Consider the following 25974-nt stretch of genomic DNA (forward strand, 5'->3'; position numbering starts at 1 on the left):
AATATTGTATATCTAATATACGTTTTTTTTTTTTTCTGCACTTCAACGTTGTGGATTTTTCATAATATATAGAGGTTTTCGGGTTTAGCGCCACAATCTACTCTTTTATAAATTCAAAAGAAAATATGAAACATTCTTTTTAGTCATATATAAGAAGTAAAACCTGTGCTATGGATATGTATATGTTGTACAGGTAATAAAAAAAAATCAACAAACCAAAAATAAATAAATAAATTACAAATATTAAAACAGGTTGCTGCTGTTATACTGGGTATAAACAACTGAAGAGACAAAAAAAAAAAAAAAAACCTACCCTATGGGTAACTGTGCTACCTATACGTTATACACATAAACATAAATGGTGTGTACAATCATAAATCATATCAATATCATGTGCAAACATAACATTAAAGAGGAGCTCCAGGCTCCCCCCACCCCAAGAAAAAAATAAAAGTCAGCAGCTACAAATCCTGTAGCTGCTGACTTTTAATATTAGGGCACTTACCCATCCAGGAATCACAACAATCACCCCAACCAATTTTTCAATCAACTATCAACCCCCGGCTGCGGGGGAGGATGGGGGCGAACGGAGCTAGAAGTGGGAGCGATAGATGTGAAAACCAGGTGCCAGCTCCCCCCCCCCAAAAGGTGTCAGACAAGCAGAGCTTCCCCTTTTGGGTAGAGCTCCACCTTAATATTATTAGAAAGACCTACTACATTAAACTGATGACCTATAGGAGGCTTTTAAAGCATCGCCTATAAAAAAAAAAGGGTACTGAAGTTTGTCACCATTTCACAGGTGCACACAAATTTAAGGTTTGACAAGTTGGGTTTCCATTTACCCCAACCTCATCTTCTATAGTTCACCCAAAAATTGGGTAATTTATATTTAAGTTCCCCTAAAATTACCTAGTGAGAAAGCGGTCTCATTCAGTAGCAGTGTAACTGAATGAGACAGCTGTCTGATTTTTAAATAAAATGAAAGCCATAAATTACTCATAACTGCCCACCTCATGCGACCTGCAGGGTAAGTATAATTATAGCTTTTATTTTATTCTGCCGTTTTATACTCTGAACAGAATATAAAGAGGCGTTAGTTTAAAAAAAAAAAATAGCTTTTTTAGCCGTCAAAGCAAATTTGCCAAGCCATGACAACAGTTTTCATAAAAATGTAAAAATTATTTATACCCACCCAAGATAGATGTAGGAGAACATGAACAGCAGCATAAGAGAGGACAAAATCAGCCATCCATGAATGAACTAAAAAAAAAAACAACAACACAACACTGGGAATTAAATAGCACAAAATTAAAGAACAAAAAGGTACATAAAGTATTCTATGAATTAGTGGTACATACAGTGACTTAAAATGGTTTATAATACATCCTGGACGCAGCAGGACTTTGTATGGCTACATACACACTGGCCAATTAACTACATGTGTAAATGCCCCTTGCACACACTGTGTGTGATCAGCAGCAGCTGTTAGTGATGGCTGTCAGATTAGCACTCTGTCCAGATCAATGGCTGGCGCCGCTGCTATTCGCATTTACCCATTCATTAATTTCTGTGCAGAAACAGCAACCCTGGACGCACACTATGACTTTGTCCCGCGTTTGTCAGAGATTCTATTCAGTTGACTCCATTCAGTTTTATGTGAGCAGCAGCGGCGTTGGCCATTGGTCTGTAAAAAGTACTAATCTAACAGTCACCACTGACAGCAGCTGCTAGTCCCACACAGTGTTCAAGCAGCGATAATAACTGCCAACAAGAATACAATGATTCTTTCCAGAAGCCGCCCCTGGCCGCTGTAATTCCGCTGTGTAAACGTAGCAATAATATTAACAAGTACATGCTGAAGTGTTACTCAAAGTGACAGTGGTGGTCTATCCCTTCATTACAGAGTAATTCCTGCAAACAGGTGAAAATATCAGATCGAGAACTCCAAGTGCTATTAAGAAAGCCCTGCAACTGTAAATCGAACTGGTAACTGAGCTCAACTTAAAATGGAACTGCAGCCATAACTTTTTTTCTAGTTTTGCATAGAGTGGCAAAGGATTCAAACCCCTATCAGATTTTTACTGCTGGTGACAGAAAGCAGAAGCAGGTCCAATGTCCTAAACAGTGGCGTAGCGTGGGGACAGCCAGTGTGGTTGCCCTGGGTGCAACATTTAGTGGGGCCCAAACAGGGCCATCATAAGGCAGCCCAGTCAGCAGGCTGCTGCACCTGGTGGGAGGGAGGGTGCAGCGTGGAGGTTTTAGTTTACCTGCTGTTCAGTTGCTGCATGCAGAGCAGTGATCCTGAGCATGTACAGGCAGTGAGTGCTGTGCTGTGTAGAGGGGGGTTGTCAGGCCGGGGGGGCCAGTGGAGAAGGAGGTCAGGGTGGACGAGGCTGCAGCTGCCAGCGCAAGTCCTATGACATAGGTAACCCCCCTGGCGCTGCAGTACCGGTGAGATGTGGGGGGATTGTGTGTGTAATGGGGGGGTATCTGGGGGGTGTGATCAGAGTGGAGGGATCTGATGGGGCATCTGGAGGTGTGATCAGAGTAGCGGGGGGGGGGGGGGTCTGAAAATCCACAGGTTAGGGGCCACAAATTACGTGCCTTGTCGCAGGCACTGACAACCTATGCTAGGCCATTAGTCCTAAATAGCATTCTTAATTAGCAGCCTCAGCATACAGGTGGAAACCATAAAATGTTGCAGTTTGGATTTTTCACCAAATCAGTTACTACTCAGTCTCCAGGACAGTAAGTGTGGGGAAATATCACTAATAGACACGAAGACAGCTATAATAACCTGGAAGGGGTTTCATTTCCAAATATTTTTTATTGAGAATAATATTATATGGTATACAATACAGGTTGACAATAGTGCATAGGTAAGACTGCATTTCAGGGAGGAAATTAACACAGACCAGCAGACAAAACAGTATCCAATACTCTGGGTACAGCCCCATAAATGTAGTACTAGTCGGGGTTGTGAAAGATAAAGTTAGTGTATTGGGGATATGGGGCATGGATGTTATAGTTCATAAGTGATGGAAAGTGATACAAGGGTAGTGGTGAGCAATTTTATAAGCATGCACAGTTTCTTTTTTTTTTTTTTTGCTATGATGGGTTTTAACATTTTAGAAATATATGTTCTCGGTAATCCCCTGCATCTAGCCCTCCGTACATCTTCATAGGATCAGTAGGAGGGCAGCTGGCATCTGATTTGCAATTTCCTTCTTGCATTAACAATTTAATTTAATCTTCCAAAGTAGGATTAGATTTGATTGATGGCTGTTAATCACTTAAGCTAGCTATACATAGTAGATTTCCTGCCAAACATTCATACAAATATTCTGATCAGTACACTCCATGACGAATGTCACTTAAAAGTAACATTTTGTTTGTACTTGGAGTCAATCTGTGGATAGTATAGGAAAGGAATAAAGAGCAATAGAGAACATTGACTTGAGACGTGCCGGGGTCAGGTGGTCAGTATGCCTAAAAGGGGGCATACCAAAGTATGAAATGAAAAGTAAAAGAAAAAAGGGAATGGGTGGGTGGAATACGAGAGCCTACGACCACAACGGAGGAGGCAAAGGAGGGCAGGCTTTATGCAGCCTGACTCCTACAAATACAGGCTGCGATAGCCAGCTATAGATGAGGGTGGTGGCAAGTTTTTCGGCATTACATTGGTGTTTGTATTGGTCCAGCAACGCACCAACACCTTTTCAGCCATTGTGCTATTTGCTGGGTGTTTGGTGTGCTGCTGTACCTTCAATCCACTTGCCCTCATTTATCCATCATAATGCATGTGCCTCCACTGTGGGGGCTCTCATATTTTAGTGTTAGGACCACAGATACCAGGGTGCCATGACGTGACTCTGTGGCTCACACATGCACTTGCAAATGCGTGCGGACTAAATCCCTGTTTTTAACGCATACTGTTAGACAGGTTTACTTGGTTGTCTGCGAGCTGGTGGTAAGTAGGCTTTGGTTTTTTTCCTGGGCATTCCCCAAGCTTTTGTTGTTACCTGTTTTAGCCCTCCAAATGCTGCTTACTGCAATAGCCAGCTATAGATGAGGATGGTGGCAAGTATTTTGGTATCACATAGCAGCTGCATTAGGCTGACTTTCCAACAGTTCCACTTTATTACGCAACTCCTGGCAGGACGTAGCTAGGGAATTTAGGGTAGTGTAGATTTAGGACAGGGAAGAAACCACAGACTGCAGGGTAACTTTCTCCGCAGTTACATCCGTCGCACAAGGGAACAGCAACCTAAAAATAAAAAAATAAATAAAAATAAATGGTCTTCCCGAGCCAAAACCGAGTAAGCAATCGCCCTGCGTTGTAATTCTGCCATCAGATCAAAGAGTTGAGGCTCGCTAGGTGTGAACAATGAGGCCTTGGGACGGTCCAGGTTCTGAAAGAGGGTGAACTACCATGCTCCGACCCCCTAGCCAGAGAAGGAGGGATAGAAGTGAAGTCCCCAACATCCGCTGTTCGAGACATGACTTGCATAAACCGAAAAAATAAACTAGACATAAACAAAATTGTAACAATCGCCCCCAAGGCTTACCTGCGACCGACCGGCCCCCCTCCCCCCTGAAAAACACACCGTAAGAACGGGACCGATGCATGCCAGTCTTGTGCAATTACCAGGCCGAGTTACTGGAGGCGTAATAGGCAAACTAAAAGCATAAGCTCAGGTCTAGAAACCTGAAAACGTGTCTGGGTACTGAAGCAAATGGTAACCTGAAATATATGAAACAGAAATCGAGATGTAATGCAAGTAAACTGCGTGAAGGAACATAACTGAACGAGAAACGTGAGTAGTGTGAGCTGACGAAACGTGAGCAGCATGAGAACCGAGGCTGCATGAGAAACGCAAACTGCATGAGAAAAGCAGGTTGCCCGAGAACGTAAATTATATGAACCACGTGAGAAACACGGAAAAGACGTGAGTAACATGGAACGTAAGTTAGCACGAGAAACGCAAGTTAGCACGAGAAACGCAAGTTAGCACGAGAAACGCAAGTTAGCACGAGAAACGCAAGTTAGCATGAGAAATACAAGCTGCGTAAGAACAGATGAGGAGACTTGCCACTGAACGAGCCAAATAAAAACGATCACCTCAATCTGTTAAACTCATAGACGTGATGGGTAACCTGCAGTGGGAGAATATAGACAGCCCTGCTGTGTGAAAATGACCAGAGAATATAAACAGACAACCAGCCCATGAAACAACAACACCCCTTGGTATCTGACAAGTATGAGGATGTGGGTGCAGAAGAGACAAGACCAATAGCGCATGAACGTGAACCTAATGACAACACCACCCTAGTGTATGCAGTAAGCGAGCCTGAGCAACCTATAGCACCTTGACAGGCAATTATAAACTAACACTCAAGGCTAAGGTACCCACAGACTATGGTGGGTAGTAGTAAAGGTGTAATGAGGAACGTGCATGTATGATATATGGTATAAGGGCGAGAAGATTGTGGGTCGACAATCAATTAAAAACAAAACCTCAGCCTGTATGGATCTGTAGACGTGACAGATCCTAGATGTAAGCATTAGCTGAACGGAAATCAGCGAACAAAAGGCTACGATATGAAATAAACTACGACATGAATTAAACTACAACATGAAAGGCTACAACATGAAAAGCTACATAGGAAATGCTACAAAACTAAAAGCTACAAAACGAAATGCTGTGACATGACACTGCACAGCTGGAAGGGTGCGATGTGTGAGCGCCTCCATCCCTCCCCCGAACACACCCTGATGATGGTGCTGTGCCTGGCGTGTATCCAGGAAAAAAAAAAAAAAAAAAAAAAAACACACACACACACACACACACACAAACCCAATCACTTCTGACAAAGGGCCAGCACCTACTAATCAGGGAAGGGTGGACGTTACCATCTATCTATACCTTGTACTAGGGAGGGAAGCGCATTACCATTACACAGTATGTGTGCCTAGAACGACAGGATGAAACACCCCCTGAGCTGACATACCCCTGCGATCGGGCTGACCACCCCACTGAGAACAGGCAACACGCGGACACTCCCATCTGCTGCCTTTGCAGAATAACGGGGAGCGATGGGGCAGAGAAAGCACCGAGAAACGTCGGGACGAGAGCCCCTCAACCGACAACCCCTGATCGGTTGTGATCGGGCTGATATCACCCCCCACTTCCCCGCTGAGCCCTAAACCCCTATCTGCTTACAGGTGAACATAAATATGCCCGCATATCAGTATTCAAAGATAAATAAGTAATTGGCAGAGAAAGAAACCGCCAAACAACCTCCTCGTATGATCCGTGACCCGGAAGTGACGTCAGTGTCGTGAATCAAAATGTGTTCCAGCAATATACTGGCAAGCACTGATTACCCCTTAAAACCACAGGAGTCTGGCAGGAACGGCGGGTAGACAAACTTCCCTCTTAACAGCACTCGCTGCACACAAGACCCTCCGAGAAGACCGCCGTAGCCCCTGGTAAACTGGGCCAGAAACGAGGCAGGGGGAACAAAGCGTTCGTTCATCTTCCTCATAGCAACTGCGATGCAAAAGTGACCAAAGAGATGCGCCGGAAATTACGTCATACGAGAGCTTACGACCACAAGGGAGGAGGCAAAGGAGACTTTATGCAGCCTGATTCCTCCTACAAATACAGGCTGAACTGCGGTCAGCCTTACACTTGTTTTTATCATTCATTTTGGGATAAATTGATTTTCCTTAATGAAAACCACATATACTGTTAGAAATTCACTTAAGGAAAAGTCTCCATCCTGCTCCTTCAAATTTTCTTGTCACTGTGGTTGAAAATGAACATCAATTTGAACCCATTAGAAAAACAAACAAATGTTCGGAAAAATTTATTTTTCATATGATTTATTTTTTTTTTTTTTTTTATATCAGGCAGAAAGAAACCTGCAGTGAATGTTCCAGTACCAAAAGCAGATCATTTTATTATCTACATAAGTGACTAGGGTGGTACAAAAATACCTAGGAAAAAAAAAAAAAACGTAGGCACTGAAAATGTAAATGTACACATCTTATTTCATCTCTCTGACTGTCTACGTTCAGGGTCGATCATTTGCAGGTAATCACTCAATGGGTGATTACATGTGGACAGCTGCGATTAGCTGCAGGAAATGTCAAATTCCCATTGCTTTCAATGGAGCTTCCTCCCGCAACTAATCACCAGGAACCCCCTTCGGGAATACCACATGTAAACACGGCCCACATTGTGCAGATGTACAATAAATGTGAATAAAAGTCAGGCAAGACAAGCTGATAACTATTTTGCAATCTACCCATAGAAAGTACAAACTGTAAAGGCGGAAGGTTTTTTAAGAAAAACCTTCAGTATCCAGCTCCCCCCTGCATACTTAACCGAGCCTGACCGTGATCCAACGATGTGTATGAGAGCAGCTGCTCTCCTGGGTCTCTACATTCTGATTGGCTGAGAGACAGCAGTGGGAGCCAATGGCATCTTATAGACACAGAGCAGCGGTTCAGGAGCGAGCACGCCCAAGTGCCCCATAGCTATTGGGATGGGGCACTGGGAGAAGAGGAGGGGACAGGAGTGCCGATGGGGAACCTAAGAGGAGGATCAGGCCTGCTACGTGCAAAAAACATTACACAGAGCAGGGAAGAATTGGTTGAGGTTTTAAAGGAGCCTTTTGAGCATGCTCCAAAACTAGTCATCTCCCCTTGCTGACATCATTTCCACCCCATGTTCCACGGTGGTTTCAGGAAGTTTAGCAGCCATCTTGCTCCTCCAGACACTCAGTTTCTGAAGCTGATGGCCGGCACTGTGACGGGGAAGACCATCTCCGAGCACTTCATACATTGATGAGCCTGTTTCCTCTGTAATCCTGCGACTTGAGCCTCTCTCTCCCATGTGCTGTCATGGAAGATAAGGCTGGGGAGCATTGAGCTGATTTATTGGAGTTGGAATCTTTTGAAATATTATTCCTAATCCTTGGTGGAGTGAATGTTACAGTGGGAGGAGGTTTTTGTATATTGGAGCCAACAGAGGGAAAAATTGCAGGTGGTTACAAGCGTGTTTGATCCCTATAATTTGGGATCCATCCTGTCTGGTAAGAGGCTTTAACTTTTCCCCTTTTGATTTATGAAGAACACACCGCTGAGCATCATGCATATCAATGCTTTATATTGAAAATATATGGACAATTACTATATTATTATTCAATTTAATCTGATGAGGACTCCATTATTATAGGAGTTGCCTTCCATTTTTTCTATTCACTAGGGTTGCGCACTTCTGTTTTTGTATTAAATATATGTGTTGAATGGTCTATTTTGATTTTTAGAATTGCAGCACCTATCTGATAATTTCATTTTTTTATAATTATTCACATTAATTCATTTTCACATTTTTTGGGTAAGTGCAAAATATTAAAACTTACATAAGTGTAACATGTTTGTTATTTAAAAAAACAAAAAATAAAAACCTTTATTATCACTTTAACTGTAAATTAATTTAGGATCTATGTCTTATTGGATAACAAATTTTATTTAACAATTCACAGAGTAATCTTTGTGCAGTATTTGGTAGAATTATGTAAAATAAAATGTCTCTTACCTTATAGCAGCGATATTTGTATAATAAAACAAGAAACACTGTCATGACAAGAATAACACTTATCATTATAATTGTGTTCAAAACAGAATTCAGTAGTCGCTGCCCAACTGAGGTTGTGTCTTCTGAAAAAGGTGTATAGATTCTGAAAAAAACCCACAAATGAACAAAGTGACTTGTAAACCCATCAAACCTAAAATATTTGTTGAGCATGTATATAAACTCACTCTTGTTGCTGTGTTCAATTAATTAAAAGAAATTTAGCAAGGAAGCATAATGAGGCTCATTCCATAAGGCAGTGTAAGGATATCTATAGCATAAAATATTTTTTTGCACTGTTAGATCAATGGTGCTAATGCAACAAACTGTTTATATAAGAAAAACCTTAAAGTCAGTTTTCCTGGTATCACTACCAATTTAAAAGTTTTGATTTAAAGTGATACTAAAGTCTTTTTTTCTTTAACCACTGCAGTCCTGAAAGTATTTACCCCCTTCCTGACTGGGCCATTTTTTGCGATACAGCACTGCGTCGATTTAACTGACAATTTGCGCGGTCGTGTGACATGCCTCCCAAACAAAATTTATGTCCTTTTTTCCCCACAAATAGAGCTTTCTTTTGGTGGTATTTGATCACATCTGCGGTTTTTATTTTTTCCCCTATATACACAAAAAAAAAAAAAAGGGACAATTTTGAAAAGAAAAACAACTAATTTTTTTTACTTTTTGCTATAATAAATATCCCAAATTCAAAAAAACAAAAACAAATTTCTTCCTCAGTTTAGGCCGATATATATTCTTCTACATATTTTTGGTAAAAAAACAAACAAAAAAAAAAACAAATTGCATTTAATCTATATTAATTGGTTTGCACAAAAGTTATAGCATCTACAAAATAGTGGATAGATTTATGGCATATATATATATATATTTTTTTTTTTTTACTAGTAATTAATGGTGGTGATCTGCAATTTTTATCAGGACTGCGACATTGTGGCAGACAGAGCGGACACGTTTGACCCTATTTTGGGACCACTGACATTTATACAGTGATTAGTGCTTTAAAGGGGTTGTAAAGGTTTGTGTTTTTTCACCATAATGCAGCCTTATGCATTAATGTGAAAAAACACCTGGAAGTAACCGCCCCCTTGCTCCCCGTTTTACTTACCTGAGGCCCTTCATCTTCTTCGGCGCTGTCCTTCTCTCCACGGAGTCCCGGCTTTGATTGGATAGATTGATAGCAGCGCAGCCATTGGCTCCCGCTGCTGTCAATCAAATCCAATGACCCGGGCGCGGGGGCCGAGCCATACATTCGGCTTCTATGGATGCCGAATAAATGACTCGGGAGCGCACCTGCCAGGTAACCTCCTCGGGAGATCAATTCTCTTAGGGGGTTATCTAAAGCGGGGAGGAGACACGAGAGCCATCGAGGGACCCCAGAAGAGGATGTTCAGGGCCATTCTGTGCAAAACGAGCTGCAAAGTGGAAGTATGATATGTTTGTGAGTAAAAAAAAAACAACAAAGACCTGAAGATATTCACTAAATTACTCTCACTTTGCCTGAATACAGTCCTCCCTTCCCTTGCCCCAAAGACTAGATGGGCTTCGTCCCACTCCGGCAAGCGGGGGATAACACTAGGAAAATAATAGACCTGGTGGAGGTGGCGAACAGGGAGGGCTTGCAGTCCATGCTTCTTAGCTTGGATGCCGAAAAGGCCTTTGATCGACTTGGGTGGCCCTTCCTGTTCGCCACACTACACAACGTTGGGTTTCACTGCCCTTTCCTGCTAGCAATCCAGCATTTATACTCTACCCCCTCCTCCCAAGTCAAAACACCTTTCGCTATCTCCCCCCTGTTCTCAGTGACTAATGGCAAAAGGCAGGGTTGCCCGCTGTCCCCCTTGCTCTTTGCACCTCTGGCAGCCACGATCCGTGGAAACTCGGATATAAAGGGCATTCTGGTCAGAGGCAGGGAGGTCAAAATTTTGTTATTCGCGGACGACGTAATCCCAACACTGACTCAACCCAGAACCTCCCTTCCAAACCTACACGTGGAACTTGACAGGTATGGGGTACTGTCAGGGTACAAAGTTAACACATCAAAATCAGAGGCCCTCCCAGTGAACATGCCAGACAGAGAGATAGCCCATCTGCAGGCCAACTTTCCCTACAGCTGGAAAAACAAGGCGTTGAAATATCTAGGGATCCACATCACCCCGAAATATACCACCCTGTACCAGGAAAATTATCCACCCCTGTGTCACTCCATAAGAGCCCTCCTACTACAATGGAAAAAACACCACATTTCCCTACTGGGGCGGATAGCCTCCGCAAAGATGACAGTACTCCTGAAACTGTTGTACTTATTCCAAACCCTACCAATTTTTTATACTGGGCTTGTCACCTCTGAAAATCCTGGGGCCCCATAAAAAACTAGTACGCCACATCCTCACAGCGGCCCGATGCCTAGTGGCATTAAATTGGAAGCAGTGTTCACCCCCCTCTCCTAGAGGCCTTACATGGCAGGATTAAGGATGTGGAGATGATGGAAAAAATTACCGCAACAATACAGGATAGATTGGAGGCCCATGGGAAGGTCTGGGGGCTGTGGCACCTCCGGGAGTATCCACCATAAACAGGCAAGATAAGCCAGATCGATGCCCTCTTATTCTTCTTTCCCTTCTCTTTTCCCTTTCTTCCTGCTACGAGTCTCCTAGCGACTCCTATGAATACTTTTGCAAGTTAATACACTTAGTTTATAACTGCTATATCGCACCTATAATGTACAAGACAGCTTTAAACTGTTTATGCATACTTGTAATGTACTGCACTTACCTATGTTAAAAAGTGTATAAAAATAAAAATTATTTGGGGAAAAAAAAAGAACAAAAACAAAAACAAAGCTTTAGTCATGTTGAATAGCCACCAATTACTGTATAAATGTCATTTGTAGGGAAAGGGTTAATACTAGGGGGCAATCAAGGGGTTAACTGTGTTCCCTATGTGTGTTCTAACTGTAGGGGGGATGGGACTGACTAGGGAAGGAGACTGATCGGTGTTCCTATATACTAGGAGCACACGATCTGTCCCCTCTCCCCTGAAAGGACCTGGATGTGTGTGTTTACACCGGTTCCTGCTCTGTCAGGAGAGATCGCGAGTGCACCAGCGGACATCACGGCCGTCAGGCACGTGCACCTCAGTCGTGCGCCCCCTAATCCCTTTAAAGCGGCCACCATACAGCTACGGTGATTCACGCAGGGGAGCCATTCCGCCGCCATCGACAGCGGGCGGTCTGGAAGAGGTTAAAAATAACAAACATGTTATACTTACCTGCTCTGTGAAGTGGTTTTGCACAGAGCAGCCCAATCCTCTTCATCTCAGGCCCCTCTCTGGTGTTCTTAGCTCCTCCTTTCTACTGAGTGCCCCCACAGCAAGAAGCTTGCTATAGGGGTACCTGAGCCGAGCTGCAGCTCTCTGTGTCTATTCAGACATCGATATACAACCGCTTTAAATGTGGCCCCAAATCTACAAGTACAAAACATGGAAATATGTACATCCAACTACATATCTAATACATTGAGAGTAGTGTAGTCTAATGCAATATCATGACACCAATACTGCAACAAACAATGTCATGATATTTACACAATTGCTGATAGAAACGTTTCTAGCTCCTGATAACATTACTTCCTATGACGAAAAACACATTGGGAGGTTACTTCCAGGTTGACAACACTTCCAGCACAGGAAATACATCCTTAACGTGGGAATGCAATCGTTTCCTAAGGGAAGCACTGCTAGTTAATATTAAGGATGAGCTGTTCACAAACAGCACATGCAGAGCCTGGCACTGATGAGCACTGAATAGCTGCACTGGTGTGACCGCACTGATAAGCTGCACTGGTGAGACTGCACTGATAAGCTGCACTGATGGGCACTGACAAGGCTGCACTGCTGAGGTTGAACTGATGAGAACTGATAAGCTGCACAAATAAGGCTGCACTGATAAGCTGCACAGATGATGCTACACTGATGGGCACAGAGGAGCCCGCACTTACGGGCACTGATAAACTGCACTAATGGGGACTGAAAAGCTGCCTGATATGCTGCACTGATGATGATGCACTTATGGGCACTGATAAGGAGCGGACACCGTCCAGTGCCAAATTTCTGTAGGAGGGGTTTCCACCAACTCTGCAAAGTTTGCAGTAATTTCTTTTTATTATTTTCAATCTGATGTGTATTATATGTGACATTACATATCATAGAGACTGGTATTGAGGTGATATTGAAGCTTACAGATATTGCCATACATTAGAGGGTTCCACTATATTGTGTTATTGATTAGTAAGTTTGCGCTGCACTTTGTTTTTTCTCATGCCGTCATTTACTTGTGCCACACGCTGATGTAAAGCAGCATGGCCCGGCTCTTTCTGGGGTGAGGCTAGGTATGTTCTCATACACCATACCAGCACTGACTGGAGTTAGAAAGATCTCAAAGCTACAGCAGAAGGAGGAATATTTCTAATACTGAATTACAGCAGCGTACACTGTGTATAATATATATATATATATATATATATATATATATATATATTATATATATATATACACACACAGTGCCTTGCGAAAGTATTTGGCCCCCTTGAACTTTTCAACCTTTTGCAACATTTCAGGCTTCAAACATAAAGATATAAAATGTAAATTTGTTGTGAAGAATCACGAACCAGTGGGACACCATTGTGAAGTGGAACGAAATCTATTGGATATTTTAAACTTTTTTAGCAAATAAAAAACTGAAAAGTGGTGCGTGCAAAATTATTCGGCCCCTTTACTTTCAGTGCAGCAAACTCACTCCAGAAGTTCAGCGAGGATCTCTGAATGATCCAATGTTGTCCTAAATGACTGATGGTGATAAATAGAATCCACCTGTGTGTAATCAAGTCTCTGTATAAATGCACCTGCTCTGTGATAGTCTCAGGGTTCTGTTGAAAGCGCAGAGAGCATCCACCAGGCAGGTCCGTAATACTGTTGTGGAGAAGTTTAAAGCCGGATTTGGATACAAAAAGATTTCCCAAGCTTTAAACATCCCAAGGAGCACTGTGCAAGCGATCATTTTGAAATGGAAGGAGTATCAGACCACTGCAAATCTAATAAGACCTGGCCGTCCCTCTAAACTTTCAGCTCAGACAAGAAGACTGATCAGAGATGCAGCCAAGAGGCCCATGATCACTCTGGATGAACTGCAGAGAACTACAGCTGAGGTGGGAGAGTCTGTCCATAGGACAACAATCAGTCGTACACTGCACAAATCTGGCCTTTATGGAAGAGTGGCAAGAAGAAAGCCATTTCTCAAAGATATCCATAAAAAGTCTCGTCTAAAGTTTGCCACAAGCCACCTGGGAGACACACCAAACATGTGGAAGAAGGTGCTCTGGTCAGATGAAACCAAAATCAAACTTTTTGTCCACAATGCAAAACGATATGTTTGGCGTAAAAGCAACACAGCTCATCACCCTCAACACGCCATCCCCACTGTCAAACATGGTGGTGGCAGCATCATGGTTTGGGCCTGCTTTTCTTCAGCAGGGACAGGGAAGATGGTTAAAATTGAGGGGAAGATGGATGCAGCCAAATACAGGACCATTCTGGATGAAAACCTGTTGGAGTCTGCAAAAGACCTGAAACTGAGACGGAGATTTATCTTCCAACAAGACAATGATCCCAAACATACAGAAAAATCTACAAAGGAATGGTTCAAAAATAAACGTATCCAGGTGTTAGAATGGCCAAGTCAAAGTCCAGACCTGAATCCAATCGAGAATCTGTGGAAAGAGCTGAAAACTGCTGTTCACAAACGCTCTCCATCCAACCTCACTGAGCTCGAGCTGTTTTGCAAGGAAGAATGGGCAAGAATTTCAGTCTCTCGATGTGAAAAACTGATAGAGACATACCCCAAGCGACTTGCAGCTGTAATCGCAGCAAAAGGTGGCTCTACAAAGTATTAACGCAAGGGGGCCAAATAATTTTGCATGCCCCACTTTTCATTTTTTTATTAGTTAAAAAAGTTTCAAAAATCCAATAGATTTCGTTCCACTTCACAATTGTGTCCCACTTGTTGGTGATTCTTCACAAAAATTAAAAAGGTTATATCTTTATGTTTGAAGCCTGAAATGTGGCAAAAGGTTGAAAAGTTCAAGGGGGCCAAATACTTTTGCAAGGCACTGTATATGTGTGTGTATATATATATATATATATTATATATATATATATATATATATAGACACACACACATCACGGGACACAGAGCCATAGTAAAAATTAAGGTAGAACAATATCCTAGTTTAAATGAAAACTTGACACTACCTTTGGTAGAAAGTTAGGATGAGAACTCAATACTACCTTATCCTTATGAATAATTAAATATGACTCTTTACAAGAAAGAGCAGCCAACTCTGATACCTTTCTTGCAGAAGATATGGCTACCAGAAAAACTAGTTTCCTGTCAAAAGTACCAAGGGAATATGTTGTATCAGCTCAAAAGGCTGTTTCTGTGATGCTGACAGAACTAAATTCAAGTCCCAAGGGTTCTGGGGTGACCTAAATGGAGGATTAGGCCATGTTACCACCTGAATAAAGCTACGACGAAATAATGCAAAGCAAGTGGTCAGAGACCTAGCCTTTGATAGTACTCAAGGCCAGCTTCATTTCTAACCCCATTTGCAGAAAGTCAAGGATTCTACCAATGATATACTTCCTGGGGTGCCAACTCCTGGATTCATACCAGGAGACATATGCCTTACAGACTCTATAATATATGATTCTGGAGGCCGGTTTCCTTGCATTAACCAAGGTAGATACCACTGAACCGGACAGTCTATGCTTCTTCAGAATGTGGGTCTCAATAGCCAAACCATTAAATTTAGCGTTTGTAAGGTAGGATGGAATACTGGACCTTGCGAGAGAAGGTCTGGATGTGGTGGTAGGGTACATGGGTCCCCTACCTCCATCTTTATGATCTCTGCAAACCAAGATCTCCTGGGCCACAAGAATCACGACTTCCCTTCCTGCTTGGTTCTGCAAAGAAGTCACGTAAGCAGCAGAACAGGAGGGAATGCATAAATCGGTGAAAACTGATTCCACGGGAATACCAAGGCATCTGTTCCACAAGCTAGTGGATCTTTTGTTCTTGACACAAGTTGTCGATCTTTTTGTTGAACCTGGACGCAAACAGATCTATGTCCGGAATCCCCCATCTTTGACATATTGTCAGGAAGATATCGGGGTGAAAAGACCATTCTCCGAGGAACAACTGCTGGCGACTCAAGTAGTCCGCCTGCCAATTCTCTATTCCTGGAATGAAGACTGCCGATCGGCAAGATACATTGTTTTCTGCCCAAGTTAGGATACGATTCACCTCTCTCTGGGCCCCATGACTTCTCGTGCTCCCTTGGTGATTGATATAGGCCACTGCTGTGGCATTGTCAGATTGGATCCGGACAGGACCATTCCGTAATCTGAACGTCCAGGCCCCAGGGGCCAAGCGCGCTGCCAAAATCTCTAGAATATTGATGGGCAAGGTCATTTCTGACCTGTACCATTTCCCTTGGACAGTCGCCTTTTCCAAGACTGCTCCCCAACCCGAAAGGCAGGCATCTGTTGCTACCACCTTCCAAGTAACTGATAGGAAGGATTTTCCTTTCTGCAAATTCTTGGTTATCAACCACCAACCGAGGCTCTGGCGCACCTTTGGAGACAAGCACATTGGGAAATCTAGAGCTTGGACCTTCTTGTTCCAAGCCAATAGGATACTGTTTTGCCACAGTCTCAAATGAAACTGAGCATAAGGAACGGCCTTGAATGAAGCCACCATCTTTCCCAACAACCTCATACAAAGTCGAATAGAAGGATTCTTCTTTGCACTGACTATCTGAATCAGCTCCCTTATGGCACTGATCTCTGCCTGGGGTAAGAATACCCTCTTCTGGGCTGTATCTATGATCAGACCCAAGTATTCCAATCGCCTTGATGGTTTTAAGGAAGATTTCTCTAGGTTGAGAATGCAATCTAGGTATTCCAAGTAGTTGACTGTGGTGACCATACCCTGGTCTAGGTACCTCATCTAGGTACGCTAAAATGGTTATACCTTGAGCCCTTAATCTGGCTAGAGGAGGGGCCAGAACCTTTGTAAATGCTTGATGAGCAGTAGCTAGTCCAAAAGGCAGAGCTACAAACTGAAAAATTAGAGTTAGGCTTAACGGTAACGTCTTTTCCAGTAGTCTTTCAGGACAGCTACTATGAGAGTTAGTCTCCTCCTCTTTCTCTGGAAACACTGCTCCAGCCCATAAATTCTTACTTCCCCTGCCGGACCTCAGTTTATATTACCTCCGGCCAGCTGGGGAGACACAAGAACACATTAATAACACATTGTCAAATACCATTATCCTGCTGCGTTCTGGTCTTTTGCCCTGACTGATAAGGCCTCCATCTCACTGACCCTCCTAGCAGTTGTTACCGCTACCAGAAAAACGGTCTTCAAAGTAAGTTCTCTTAGTAAACACTCTTTTAAAGGCTCAAAAGGGGGTCCCATTAAGCTTTGTAAAACTAAGGATAAATCTCATCTGGGAAAAGGCAGACCCTGGACCGGTCTCTGTCTGGTCAGGGCCCTAAAGAATCTGACTACCCACAGGTTGGCAGCCAGATGCTCTTCTAAATAAACACTGAGGGCTGACACTTGAACCCTGAGGGTACTAATGGATAAGCCTTCATCTGCCCCACACTGTAAAAATTCCAAAACTGTGGAGGAGCTCTGAACTGGGAAAGAGCTTTCTACGCACCATTTATTGAAACGTAACCAGACCTTTTCATAGATCTGGCGAGTTTCCTTTTTCCTACTGTCCAGGAGGGTAGAGACTAGCCTCTCTGAAAACCCCTTAGCTTTTAATATACCCTCCTCAGTAGCCAGGCCGCTAACTTCCACTGGCGTACTCGTGGACAGAGGACTGGCCCCTGAGAGAGGAGATCATCCCGAGGGGGCAAGAATAGGGGAGGTTCTACAGCCAACTGTTTCAGTATTGAGAACCATTCTCTCTTGGGCCAATGCAGTGCCACCAGAATCAGAGATGTACTTTCCATTTGAAATTTTCTCAGAACTGCTGGCAACAACGCCGGAGGTGGGAAGGCATAGCAAGTTCTGAAGTGCCATTCTGGATCAAAGCGTCCACACTTAAAGCTCCCTCTCCCCTTCTCAGGGAGAAAAAAACGGGGGGTTTTTGCGTTGCTTTTGGACGCAAAAAGGTCCACCTCCGGAGGTCCCCATCTCTTTATTATGAGATTGAAGATCTCCTGGTTGAGAACCCAGTCGCCCTCCCTCAGCCTCTTTTGGCTGAGAAAGTCTGCTACCACATTTTTCTCTCCTCTCAGGAAAACTGCTGAAAGTGAAAGGGTATAGGTCTCGGGCCCAGCTCAGGATCTCTTTTGCTAAAGACAACAGGGCTCCACTTTTCGTGCCACCCTGCTTGTTTAAGTAGGCCACTGCGGAGGTCTAGTCCCACTGCCCTTAGTTCTTTCCAGTTGGATGACCGAGACAGCTCGTCGTCTTCTCAAGTGCCCTGGGCTAGAAGGGAACCCAAATGTGCCCCCCAACCTCTGCCACTTGCATCTGTGGTAACTACCCGAGAAACCGGGATGAGCCACAGATGTCCTTGCGACAGGTTCGTCACTTTCCTCCACCACCAGAGGGATCTCTTTACTTGGTGTGGAACATGTACTAGGGTGTCTAGAGCCTCCTGACTGTGGTCCCACACCCCTAGGACGAAGGTCTGTAGGGGATGAAAATTAGTCCCGCCCACTGCACTGCTGGGAGTGTAGATGTAAGGAGACCCAATACTGACATCAGAAACCTTATGGAAAACAGCTGGTTGCTCTGAAGAGAGGCCACCGCTCTGTCCAGCTTTTGCACCTTCTCTCTCAGCAGAAAAACTCTCAACAGTGTTGAGTCCAACAGGAATCCTAGATAGGAGATCTGTTGCGAGGGGATCAGGCTGGACTTTTCCAAGTTTAGTAGCCACCCCAGGTCTGTAAGGACCCTTTTGGTTAGGTCGAGATCCTTGACTAACTGTATTGGGGATGCTGAAAATAAGAGCAGGTCGTCCAGGTAGGCTATTATAGATATCCCTTGGAGCCGAAGAAAGGTCATGGCTTCTGCCAGGACCTTGATAAAAATGCGGGGTGAAGAGGATAGCCCGAATGGCAGGGCCTGAAACTGAAGGTGCACTGTTTCCTAGATCTATGGCAAGGCGTAGAAATTTCTGCGAGGCCTCTGCTATAGGGATGTGTAAATACGTGCCCCTTAGGTCCAGAGATACCATGAAACAGTTGCGGGGTAGAAGAGCCCTTACTGAAAAGATTGACTCCATGCGGAATCTTTTGTATGCCACTGACCTGTTCAGGGGTTTTAAGTTCAGAATTTGAATTTTCCTGAAGGTTTTTTCACTATGAAGACATGAGAATAAAACCCCCTTCCCTCTTCTGCTTTTGGGACTCTGAGAATAACGTCCTGATTCTCTAATTCCCTCAGTGCTTCCAGTAAGGCCTCGGCCTTTGCCATGCACCTGGGTAGATGCGTGACAAGGAATATTTGTGGGGGCGGTCTTGAGAATTCCAAGAGGTACCCCCTTCTTGTTACCCCTAAAATAAATTGATTGGGGGATATTGTCTCCCACTGTGGGAGAAAGACAGTCTTCCTCCCACTGTCACTGGGTTTTACGGGGCTGGTCAGGAGGGTTTAAAAAAAAATAAAAAAAATAAATAAAATAAAAAAAAAAAAAATCGCCCCTTCTCTGCCCCTGCCTTTTTGGGGCCAGGTTTTCTTTTTTCCCCTCTGGTTTAGGGGTTAACCTGCTCCCTTGCGGACGAAACCCCTTTTTTGTTTGTACAGGGGTTTTCCGCTTAAGAGGAAATGATTTTTTCCTGTCCGCTGTACGGTCTAGAACAGTCTCTAGCCCTGGGCCAAAAAGGAGGTCCCCCGTCAAAGGTATCCCACACAGTTTTACCTTGGAATCACTATCCCCTGGCCACGTTTTTAGCCAGAGGGCCCTTCTGGCCAAATTGGCTAGAGCCGCCGTTAGGCCCGACATGCGGACAGACTCAGCAGAGGCATCTGCTATGTAAGCGATACCTTGCAGCATAGTAGGCAAGGACGACAGAATGGTTTCCTTATCTGTGCCTGCCTCAATATGTTGTTGGATCTGTGAGAGCCAGTGCTCTAAATTGCGAGCCACAACTGTAACTGCCATTTCAGGCTTTAAATTGCCGATAGCTAAGTCCCACGTTTTTTAAGCAGAGAGTCAATCCTTTTGTCCATGACATCTGCCAAATCCCCCATGTCTTCAAACGCCAAATCCATGTGTCTGGAGACCTGGGAGAAGGCGGCATCTAATTTGGGATTTTTATTCCAAATGCATGCCGGGTCCTCTGAAAATGAGAATCTTCTTTTAAGGGATCTAGAAAAGAAGGGCTCTCTCTCAGGATCCTGCCACTCCTTTTTAACTGCTTCCATCAGTACCTCGTGCACTGGAAACACCCTTCTCTTTGGTTCCCCTAAACCCGAGTACATTCGGTCATGAAGGGTTAGGGGTTTCTTATCCGCCTGGATACCGAGGGTTGTATAAATCGCTTTTAAGAGGTCCTCTACCTCATCAAGGGATAATTTATATCTGGAGGCTTTCCTGGACCCCCCCGTCCTGGTCCTCCCCCTCAGAACCCTCCTGGGAATCGGAAGAGGAACTGTCTGGAAGTCCCCTTCCTGTCCCTGAAGGGCCTGCAACCTCTGTCCCCCCTGTAGTAGCAGGTTGAACCGGAGCAGAACTCTGTGCTAGAGGTGGGGTTGTATCCTGGGGAGCTGGACCCGTGGGAAGCTGAAACTTTTCAAACAGGGATCTAAAAGAAGAGAAGGTGGACGAGAGCTCTTTGACTGAAGCTGCTAGTCCTGACTCCTGTTTAGATTCCCTTTCCTTAACAAGGGAATCTATACAGTCTCTGCACAACACTTTTGTCCAAGATTCCCCTAAAATGTCCCTACAGGAGGCACACTTCTTTTTAGAGCTATGCGTGGACTTAGTGTTTTCCGTAGCTTTCTGAAAAATAAGTAAAAAAGGAAAAAACAGAAAGAGAAAAAAGTCAATACAAAGCTCAGGATACAACCCTGGGAGTGCACTAGACCCCTTTTAAATGCAGGGATCTGAGCCTCCCCTCCCCCCTGGCCACCCAGAGGGTCTGCCCCTCCCCCCCATTGATAGAACCATACATGGAGGGGGGGGGGGAATGCTGGAGGCAGTGTCTGTTGGTTGAGCATCAGCTTCTGACATGACTGCAGGTGGCTGCTTACTACTAAATCTCACGCTGCCTGTGCGCATTTCTGACTCGTCTCCAGCTTGTGCTCGGCCCTCCTATCAGCTCCACAACCCAGAACCGGAAGTCGATCGTATTTAAGGTCAAGCCTTCGCTTCTGCCGGATACGACGTCGCCAGTTGCTCGGTCCGCTCGGTTCAAAGAAAAAAAAAAGGCTCCCCGTCGGAGGAAACACTAATAACTGAGGTCCGGCAGGGAAAGTAAGAATTTATGGGCTGGCGCAGTGTTTCCAGAGGAAGAGGAGGAGACCATCTCTCATAGTGGCTGTCCTGAAAGACGATTAGGGAAATTAAGATTTTCTATCATGAACCATAGATATTTCTGGTGAGCGGGGAAATTGGCACATGGAGGTATGCATCCTTGATGTTGATTGACACCAGAAGTGCTCCAACTTGTAGGATGGAGACTACTGATCGAATTGACTCCATACGAAAAGAGCGGATATTCAAAAACCAGTTTAGATCTTTGAGATCTAGAATGGGTCTGACATCTCCATTTGATTTGGGTACCGTGAAAAGGTTTGAATAAAACCTCAATCTCTGCTCTTTCATAAGGACCACCGATATCACCTTTTGAGACAAAAGATGGTCCAATGCTTGAAAGAGAGAATTCTTTTTCTCTGGATCCCTGGGAACGTTTGATCTGAGAAAACAAGGACTTTCTGAACTCTTGTTTGTACCCTAGAGAAATTGAGGAAGCCACCCATTTGTCTTGACTTATTCAGATCATCCCCAAACAGCCGTTCACCATGAAAAGGAAAACTAGCCAGTAGCTTTTTGCACTGCGCTTCGGTTGACCAAAGAGCACATAAACCCAAGGTAAGTATAGTAGCAAGTTCTAGTTGGAATCTAGGAACACCCAATAAGAGGATAATATCTGGTCTAAATTACGTGGCATGTTCACCAATGCCAGGAGCCTGTGGGAATTTCAGAGACCTGGTTCAACAGCTCTCATGATTGGCTGGCAAACATTCAAGGGTATACCCCTTTATCGCAAAGGATAGAGAGGGTAAAAAAGAGGGAGGGGTATGCCTATATAATGTTCAAGTGAATGTGAGAGATGACATGACTAAGGGAGCTAGGGAGGAGGTGGAATCCTTAAGGGTAGAGCTCCAAAGGGATGAAGCTAAGGGGGAAATAATACTGGGAGTATGCTACAGGCCTCCAAGCCTGAGGGGGGAAGGGGAGACAGATCTATCAAAATTTGGATTAGCAGCAAGGATGGGAAGTGTTATCATAATGGGGGATTTTAACTATCCAGACAGACTGGGCACATTCATCTAAGGCTCGCCAGTTCCCAAATGTCTTGCAGGACAATTTTATGGGTCAGATGGTAGACACACCAAGTAGAAATAAAGTGTTACTGGATCTAATGATTACCAACAATACAGACGGAAAATACAGGGCCATTTGGGTAACAGCGATCACAGGTCAATTGGCTTCAGTATAAAAATCACACAAATAGGAAAAATAAGGGGAATACAAAGACACTGAATTTTAAAAGAGCCAACTTCCCTAAACTACGAACCTTGCTAGAAGGCATAAATTGGGATAAAATATTAGGAACAAAGAACACGGAGGTGAGATGAGTTTGCTGTAAGAGCATATTAAATAAAGGCATTAGCCAATGCATCCCATTGGGTAATACATTTAAAAGAGTGGACAAAAGTCCTGGATGGCTTAACTCCAATGTAAAAATGCATATAAAAGCAAAGGAGAAGGCCTTCAAAAAATACAAGGTTGAGGAATCATCATCAGCATGCAGACTTTATAAAGAATGCAACAAGAAATGTAAGGGTGCAATAAGGACGGCTAATATAGAACATGAAAGACACGCAACAGAGGAGAGCAAAAAAAAATCCCAAGAAATTCTTTAAGTATGTAAATGGTAACAAAAAAAAAAAAAAAAAAGAAGAAGGAGGACAGACCACATTGTTCCCATAAAGAATGAGGAAGGGCATCTGTTTACAAAGGATTGGGAGATGGCGAAGGTATGGAATTTACTCTTCTCAGTCTTCATGAGGGAATTTAGGGGCTTTGGTAACCAAAACTGCAGTGTTTATCCTTAAGACACATCACAGGAAGCACCTCCATGGTTAACAGAGGACAGAATTAAAATTAGACTTGGGAAACTTAACATTAATAAATCACCGGGACCAGATGGCTTGCACCCGAGGGTACTTGGGGAACTCAGTCAAGTAATTGTCAGACCATTGTTCCTAATTTTTACTGACAGTCTACTGACTGGAATGGTACCAGCTGATTGGAGAAAAACCAATGTAGCACCAATATTTAAAAAGGGCCCAAAATGCATCCCTGGGAATTACAGATCAGTTAGCCTAACATCAATAGTACGTAAATTGGGGGCGTGTCCAAGATGGCGCTGAGAGCAGACGTGTTTTAACTGAGCTCTCGTCTCCGGCTGCTTATCCTACTATCACCCTGGTGTAGAAGACTCCCGGCAGTGCGTTCCGTTGTAGGACTACCTCGAGGGGCTTTGGGCGATGCCCGGTGGCCCGGTGGCCGACGGATAAGCCAGAAAAAGTCAGCTTCGACTCCTGCCTGCTCGGCTCCTTGGCCTTCCGCACACGCGGTCAACCACATGGAGGTGCAGACGGATCCTCCCCCGGCCGGGGCTATCCATGCCGGCTCGGAGGCGTTTGAGACCCTGATGATGGCCATCTCTACATGCCAGACTACCCTGACCACAAAAATCGATCATGTTCAGACCGAGAAGGCCCTGATCAGGAGGGACATGGACAAGTTCCGTGACCGGGTGACGGAGGTTGAGCGCCGAGTATCCGGGGTGGAAGATGCTCAGGGGGCCCATGCTGCCGATATCCAGGCCCTGAAAGTCAGGGTTCGACATCTAGAAGCAAGAGCCGAGGATGCCGAAAACCGTAACCGCCGCAATAATCTACGGGTGATTGGTCTCCCTGAGGGGGCCGAAGGCCAGGACCCGGTGTCATTTATGGAGGGGCTCCTTCCGTCCCTGCTCCCTAAGGCCAAATTCTCCTCGCACTTCTCCATTGAGCGAGCCCATAGGATGCCGGTGACCAGGGGCCCACAGGGTTCCCCACCCCGCACTCTCATCTTTAAACTGCTACACTACCGGGACCGAGACACAGTGCTCCGGGCGGCGCGGCTGCAGGGGGAACTTAAATTTGAAAATGCAAAGATCCTCATATTCCCGGATTACTCGGTTGAGACCCAGCGACAGCGGAAGTCCTTCGACCACGTTAGAAGCTTGCTGCGACAGCGGGGGGTGAAATACAGTATGCTTTTCCCGGCCAGACTGCGGGTTCAAGACGGCGAGAAATCCATCTTTTTTACTTCGCCCCGGGAGGCTGCGGACTGGGCTGAGACTCTCCCGCGTTGAGACTACCCTGGTATGTGATCTTCATTCCCCACTGTTTGCTTGATTTTGCCTAGCCGAATGTGTCTTCCCCCTCTCCTCTGAGACAGCTCCCCCCCCCCTGCACCTCGATGGTTGGACGGTGTACACCTTCGTACAGACCGAGACTTTCCCATGGTTGCCTTCTCATCCTGTGTACACACTAATTTTCTCCCCCCCCCTCCTCTATGTGGGATGGGACAGGATCTATTCGATTGCTGGGGGACTTGGACACGTGCCAGTGCTTGGGGATGCTGTCTCCTACTACCCCGTGGCTGGGGAATTTTTTCGTATGGAGGGGAATGGACTGAGGATTTTGCAAGGGATTTTCCTTTTTTCCTTTTTCCTTTTTCCTTTATTTTTTTTCCTTTTTATTGGACCTGAAGTATGTGCCCCCGGGGCTCCGGGAGATCTACACCTCATATCCTTGCTGGACTGAAGTTGTTCTGTTTTTTCCACAACAATGTGGCAGGAGGCAAGGCTCCTCTTGCACACGGCCTCCATGGGTGGATATTTATCCATCGTAGTTTTGGGAAGGAAAGCCCTCCTGCTGAGTTGGGGGATGGGCGGGGTGGGGGGGTTGGTGGGGTTGTGTTGGTCTGCCGTTGCAGACCCCCTGTTTTTGTTTTTTTTTTGTTCTTATTTCTATGTTTGGTGATTGGGTTATGCTCGACATTATCACTGCTGAGTCACATTGTCCTAATGCTCTGTATGGTTTGGTCCTGTGCCTGGCCTTCCGGGTCTGGGTGTTTGGATGGGGAGATGGATATCCCACTCTCCCATCTCATATTATTTTCCGTCCTTGTTGATGGCTTCTCTTAGGGTCCTCTCCTGGAACACGAGAGGCTTAAATTCTCCTGTGAAACGCTCATTGGTGTTCCAGTTTATTAAATCTTACCATCCACACATCTGCGTGTTCCAGGAGACTCACCTGATGGGGAAAAAAACATTCAGCCTTAAGAAGCCATGGGTGGGTCACCACTATCATGCGACCCACTCTACTTTTTCAAGGGGGGTTAGTATATTGGTGGTGAAGTCCCTCCCGTTTAAGTTACTTGACCTGGCCCTTGACCCGGGGGGTAGGTATATTGTGATGCATGCTCTACTTTACAATCAACCCTGGGTGATTGCGGGCCTCTATCTCCCACCTCCGGCCTCCCTACAGGTACTGAACCAGGTTAATGCCAAAATAGCAGAGTTCTCTACTGACCGGGTTTTGCTGTTGGGCGATTTCAATCTCGTCCCTGATGCGGGTCTGGATCGGCTTCTCCCTTCGGGAGTGAGCAGACAGGGCCTGGCAGAGTGGGCGGAGACCTATGGCCTGGTTGACGTCTGGAGATGGCGCCATCCCCAGACCAGGGCCTATACGTGTCATTCTGCCTCACATAGAACGTTTTCCCGAATCGACCTGATTTACGCGGGTACCCCTGTTCTTCCCAAAGTCAGGGATGTCCTGATTCTTCCCCGAGGTATCTCAGACCATGCCCCACTTCTCCTTGACCTGGACCTTTCCCTGGCTCCTTCGGACAGACTATGGCGCCTCTCCAGATATTGGATCACGGACGAA

The 25974-nt window shown here is 44.9% G+C and overlaps 1 protein-coding gene across 2 annotated transcripts in view; it reads right to left on the reverse strand.

Annotated features, from left to right (window-relative positions):
* LOC143987532 (presenilin-2-like) overlaps nucleotides 1–25974 on the reverse strand; it is an 82176-nt gene that overhangs the window by 18250 nt on the left and 37952 nt on the right. For both annotated transcript variants that reach the window (XM_077486317.1, XM_077486318.1), the window contains 2 exons: nucleotides 8610–8751; nucleotides 1193–1260 (listed from right to left, as the gene is read on the reverse strand). In XM_077486317.1, coding sequence (XP_077342443.1) covers nucleotides 1193–1260; nucleotides 8610–8751 — 210 coding nt within the window. The remainder of the gene's footprint in view (nucleotides 1–1192; nucleotides 1261–8609; nucleotides 8752–25974) is intronic.

The sequence above is a fragment of the Lithobates pipiens genome, unplaced genomic scaffold (genome assembly GCF_037356315.1).
Source record: "Lithobates pipiens isolate NorthernLeopardFrog02 unplaced genomic scaffold, aLitPip1_a1.2 Scaffold_18, whole genome shotgun sequence".
Classification (NCBI taxonomy): Eukaryota; Metazoa; Chordata; class Amphibia; order Anura; family Ranidae; genus Lithobates; species Lithobates pipiens.